The 6,000-nt window shown below is 53.3% G+C and overlaps 2 protein-coding genes across 2 annotated transcripts; one reads left to right on the top strand and one right to left on the bottom strand.

The window, feature by feature from the left end:
• Window positions 1–989: 989 nt before the first annotated feature.
• On the bottom strand, window positions 990–1,672 carry ABOM_011371 (60S ribosomal protein eL27; the record flags this gene model as incomplete). Its single annotated transcript, XM_022538499.1, has 3 exons — window positions 990–997; window positions 1,060–1,396; window positions 1,619–1,672. 3 exons carry the CDS (start codon window positions 1,670–1,672, stop codon window positions 990–992), a joined length of 399 nt encoding a protein of 132 aa, XP_022383646.1.
• A 903-nt stretch (window positions 1,673–2,575) lies between these two features.
• ABOM_011372 (chromosome segregation ATPase family protein) lies at window positions 2,576–5,948 on the top strand (the record flags this gene model as incomplete). The annotated part of the gene is made up of 2 exons (XM_022538500.1): window positions 2,576–2,646; window positions 2,741–5,948. Coding segments are annotated over 2 exons (3,279 nt in total), but the record flags the coding sequence as incomplete, so codon positions are not given.
• Between the last annotated feature and the right edge of the window lie 52 nt (window positions 5,949–6,000).

Genomic DNA, 6,000 nt, shown 5'->3' on the forward strand with positions numbered 1-6,000 from the left:
AAAAAAAAAAAAAAAAACTCCTCACCTCCAATCGTAGATCCAGCCGCGGAGAAAACACAAGCAAGAGCACAGACAGGCACATCCGCGTCTCTTCCTACCGTAGCGGACCGCAACCCACAAGAGGGAACGCAGACGCCGCTCGTAATGAGCAATGAGAACGCTACTAGGGAACAATAGTTCGATCGCTCAATACGAGCTCCCGCTTACCCATCCGAAGGTTACCTACCGCATGCCGCACGGCCATTCGTAGGACGACTAGCCGCCCAATCTTGGTCGCTGCATGCATGGACCGGTCCAGTCCATCTACGAGGACGACGTTCCACTTCCGCCCGGAGTACAGCGGCTACGAGGATGAGGTGGCCCTGGATGTTGACGGTGGTCTATTGCTGTGTTCCCCGCTTCTCGGATTGCTGCTACCGTCCTTCCGGTTTGCTTGATTGCGGAGATACGTAAGATGCGGGGATCTCTTATGCGCCAAGGGGACGTTGAGGTTGTCCCTCTGCCCGGGCACGTGTGCTCGTCCGAGGGTTTGACTTGATGGTTCGTTGGGAGGGGAACACGATAGAGTAATATGTATATATATCTCTCTCTCCATGGGGTTTGGGTTAGGTGGGGGTGGAAAGAGTCCGGAGTAGGGACCAAAATCACATTGATAGAGGACTGGAGACTTAGTGTTGCGATAAGACTAAGTCACGGGGTATAGTCCGGGGATTTGTAGTCACATCGTAGTCATCTCAGACAAAGGAAGATTTTGAATTTGTTCATATTTCCATTTCATTGCGAGGACGCCCGATCTCTGTGGCCTCCTTCATTATCAAAAAAGAAAAATGGCCAAGTCCTGGACTTGTACATCGATACATTCCCCATGCATCCGCCAGCTATGGTATCCGTCCTCTTGTGTCATGAACCGAATGTGCTCGATGCCCTTTTTTCTTGCCTCATCTAAGACCTTGCGCGCTCAAACGACATAACGCCCAAAAAAACCCCGTTTAGAAACCTGTCATTGGTCAGCATCCGCCCATGTAGGATACATTTATCAAAGAATAAAAAAAAACATACGAAGAGGAGTGAAGAACCAACGGTTCTTGCCGCTGGTGTAGCGGTCCTCAAGGGCCTTCTTGACGGTCTTCTTGGCGTCCTCACGCTGGGAGACCTCCTTGAAGGTGTCGTTGGTGACGGAGCCCTTGAGACCCTCGAGCTCGAGGGTGTAACGGGTGGGCATCAAGTGGTTGTAGTTGACAACCTTGATGAAGGGCTTGATGCGGCTGCGCTTCTCGACGGTCTTCTTACCCATGCGGCGGGTGACCTTCAGGGGGTAACGCTCGATACCGGCAACGACGGCATAGGCGAAGGGGTGCGCCTTGGAGCCAGTGTCGCTAGGCTGGACAATGACGACCTATACCAGCGGTCCTGTCAGCTTCATCCCTGCACACGTCTCATTCCATGAAAACCCGAACACGCTATCCGCTGCCCATCTAACTCTCGCTGGATGTCGTTGAATGTGTCGTAGATTCTCGTCGTCTTTCATTGAAAATCATTCGCTCCCGCCAAAACAAACGCCATAGCACACACTCCGCCTCGCGCAGAAACTGAAAAAGGGAATCATTTCGTGTCGTACCTTCTTACCGGCGTAACGGCCACGGGTGATGATGGCCACACGGCCCACTTTCATGACTATCGCGACATCCTGTCAGCTGGCATTCAAACGTAGTGAATCAAAATCGGGGTGCAAGAGCGATAAACTAACACTTCATTGTGAAAGTCCCGGCGGCAACAAGGTCGATGGGGTTGGTTGTCGATGTGCTTCGGTCGAGTAAAGAGAGTCTCCGCCGTCGACGTTCTTTTTTTCGCTTGAGAATCAGGGCTTGCTCAGGGCTTTTGTGCGCCCACCTCTCATTGGTTGCGTTACCGATGATTCCGTCGCTAAGCCGGTCTGGGAGAGTTTCTCCAACGGGACTAGTGCCCGAGATGGTCGGGGGGGGCATCGGACAAACTTTTCCTCTTTATCATAGATTCTCTCACCGCCCATGACGGCATTGTTTACTCGGCAACGGGGCGTCTATCGGTTGCTAGGACGCAGCTTTGATGTGTACACGAGGGATTGGGCCCGATGTTGGTTGATGCCCCATGAGCTACCATTAAAATCTCCCTCCAGTTCTCAAACTCCACTCGGCTGTTTGGGTCACTGATTTCTGTTTTAATTGATTATCTACTCCAAGATCTACTCTCCTACCCTCGGGTCTCTTCAATCGTGATCCGTTCCTCCTCTAGTTCCTCCCCTCCCCTCTATCCCTCGACAGCAAGCGCATTGATACCTTTGTTTTTTTTATTTTTTTTTTTCTGTTCTGTTTTCACGATCCTTGCTTTCCTGCTGTACGACATCGTTTGATGCGACCAAGAGTTACCTGCTTTTGCTTTGTTTTGACGAATTGATATGCCTAACGACCTTAATTGAACGAACATTCTTCTGCGCATTCCCTACATTAACCCCTCTGGCCCCCCGATTCCAATTGTTGTTTTCAACTGTCGAGGAACGAAAGATACAGGAAGTCCACTCTATCAGCCAGGTCTCACAATGCCGGCGGCTCACACTCGCGACGGTTCCCGAGACCGGGAGCTCGTTGTCAGAAACCAATCAATTCCCATGTATGTCTCAACGATCACCTAAACAAAGACCGGTTGCCGTCCAATGGCAAACAAGGGACTGCCGTAGACTGACCTTGACATCGTGGCCGTGAAGGTGGGACAGTTCAGATCCCGAACGGGCGCCTCCGCCGCTGCCCTTGAACCCCGGCTCAACCAGTCCCGCGACGAAGGGCAACGTTTCGCCCGGTATCCAAGCGATGGCGGCCACCTTTACAGAGAAGATGCGGGAAAACGCCCCAAGTCCATACGTCTCCAACCCCATGCCACCGAAGTCTTCACCGGAGAAGTCTCTGATCAAAGGCCAATTCCACAAGCGCATGCAGTCGTTTCAGAATAGCTCGGATCCGCGATCTGAGTTCCTAAACTATCTAGAGAGCAAATCGCCGGAACGGCCACAACGAGCATCAACCTTTGATTCGACGACAAAGCTGCCGGAGAGGAGTCTAATGAAATCCGAGGTAGAAGAGCCAGAAGCAGACCCCGAGCCCCCGAACTTGCTCATCTCGCCCCGTTATCTCTCCAAACCGATCCTCGGGGAAAGCACCCCACCTTCTGCCACTATGCTCGCGCTGCAGAACATGCAGCTGCCCTGCGAACCCGATTCGCAACCCAAGAGTGTCGAGTCCGACCCGTTCGTAGGGCCGAACCGTCCTCCTAACTATAGCTTCGAATCCTTGTCCACACAAATCCACAGCCTGACCGATATTGCCAGCAACCTCCAGCGCGAGATGGCCCAGCTCAGTCGCCGAAGTAAGGACAATGCGACAGACCTCGTTAGTCTGAAAGCCGCCACGAATGCGCGAGACGAAGATATCCGGAAAAGCCTCCGGGAGCTATCGTCCAACTTGAATTCGAGGTTTTTGGATCCTGATGCTGCCACAAGGTTTGATTTCAGTACTCTCCTGGGTTCTGATAGTGGTGTTAACTATAGGGAATCGGATAGTTCTCCGAACTCGAAAAAGAGCTATGCACGGATGCCAAGTCCAAATCCCTTCGCGGCCGCGATGGAGCGCGAGTTGGCCGCTTCGCCTACGCCCATCTCCGATGGCTCGGCCAGTATTGCGCTATTGGAGAAGGTGCTCCGGGAGATGGCCACCAAGGAAGGTCAGGAAAAGCTTACGGAGTTGGTCGACGAGATCAAAGCCCGGCCCATCTCGGATGCTTCCGGCGAGCCGCTTGATAGTAGGACAACAAAAATGCTGGAGGAGATCCTGAGTATCGTCAAGGACGAGTGGGAGAGCAAGGCTTTGGTGCGGGCGCGTGCACCTTCTGATGCCAGTCATGCTGCTTTCAAGACAGGCAGATCAAAATCTATGGACCCTGAGCACTTATACGCTCCGGACCTGGGCATGGTTCCCGGAGACAATGGTCGACTATCAACACGCTCTATGTCTCACTCTGACGAGCAAACGACGGAAGAAATGCTGTCAATCATGCGGCGCGTGAAGAACAGCGTGATTGAAGGAGGGGGCATGACAAATGAAGTGAAAGCACTGGTACGCGAGTTGCGCGGTGAAGTGCTGGGCATGGGGCGCAATCTGGCCCGGAAACTGGAAGAAATCGAGATAGCTCGCGAGGCCGCGGAGGACAGGCCCGCCGGTCCCGGAAAGGAGGAGATCTCTGCTATTGTCAACGACAGTCTGTGCGAGCTGAGGGAGCAGTTGGAAGCAATCATCAGCGAAAACAAGCTGCACTCAGATGCTCTCTCAGAATTCCGCTCCGCAATGGATAGCGCCCAGCTATACTCCATTGTCCAACGGGCCTTTAATGATCTCGACTTATCACAGTTACGGGATGACCCGAGAGGTGCCACAATGGAAAAGGACGACATCCTGGATGCAGTTAGAGATGCCTGGGAAACGTACAAGCCCGAGATTGAGCTGGAGAACTTTGGGCTGGAACGTGATGAGATCCTGGAATGTCTGTCAGAAGGTCTTAAAGCCTATCAGCCGCGGCATGAAGATGCGGTCACATATGATCAAGTCCTGGCCGCTGTACAGGCGGGTATGCAGCAGTTTGAGCAACCGCCCACAATCACCAAGGACGAGATTGTGCACACGATCCGTGAATGTCTCGAAACTTCTCAGACCGCTACCCGTTCTGTACACGACGAGAAGTTGGATGCTATTCGGGAAGATATACTGCAGGCGGTTACCGAATCCGTAGCATCCCAGAGAGCACTTACAAGGGAGTCACTTGACTCTGGCCTTGGTCGCGAAGAGATCTTGGGCGCGGTCGCGCAGGGCATCCAAGCGCACTTCACCTCTGCTCGGCAGCTTGAACAACCACATGTCACCAAGGAGGACGTCGCCAATGCGGTCAATGATGCATTTTATGCTCAGCAGTCGGCTCTCAGTACCAATGTTCAGTCTACCGTTTCCCGTGACGAAATCCTCGCAGCTATTGCCGAGGGACTGGAGGCTCAGAACAGCATGACCCGGGAGATCGAATTAAACAAGGACGATCTCATGGAAGCTATCTCAGCTGGACTCCACGAGGCCAACGCCGAAAACCACAACATCGGGGACCAGATTCTTGAACGAGTCCTGGAGCACCATGACGGTATGAGAGAGGAGCTGAAGCAGCAGTCGCAGGCCAAGGAGCACGACGCCATGCAGATTCTGGACGCAATTAAGGACGGCATCGCCGTGGTGCGACAGGAGGTCGAAGGCTACGCTGCTACCGCCGCTGAAGCCTCTGGCACGCATGAAATCATGGACACCGTGAAGGAAGGGTTCCGACTGCTCCAGGCGGACATGGAGAGGACAATCGCCGAGAGCGTAGTGGCTAGTGTTCCCCGCAACCCAGATACCCCAGAGCTCCTCGATGCCATGGAGAAGGAGTTTGAACACCTTCGATCTACTATAAGCTCTCTACTTCGGACAGAGCAGAGCACATCAAGTGACAAGGACGAAATCCTCGACGCCATTCGCGATGCCTCGGAGGCTCAGAAAATCCCTAAGAACCAGGATATCGCGAGCATTATCAAGCAAGAGTTCGAGCAGCTTAGGGAATCCATGAACATGAGCCTTGTTCGTGCGGAGCCCGAAGCGCCGAAGAGTGACAAAGACGAGATCATTGCCGCTCTTCGTGAGAACCTTGACACTTTCCGCGGTGAGAAGAGCGTGACAAATGACAAGGATGATATCATTGCTGCGCTTCGCGAGCATCTCGAAAGCTTCCGTGGTGAGCGGACCGATAAGGACGAAATCATTGCCGCTCTCCGTGAGAACCTCGACGCTTTCCGGGGCGAGAAGAGCACCACGAACGATAAGGATGAGATCATTGCCGCCCTTCGCGACAGTTTTGACGCTTTTCGGGGCGAGAACAGCACCACGAACGACAAGGATGAAA

The sequence above is a fragment of the Aspergillus bombycis genome, assembly GCF_001792695.1.
Source record: "Aspergillus bombycis strain NRRL26010 chromosome Unknown contig00169, whole genome shotgun sequence".
Classification (NCBI taxonomy): Eukaryota; Fungi; Ascomycota; class Eurotiomycetes; order Eurotiales; family Aspergillaceae; genus Aspergillus; species Aspergillus bombycis.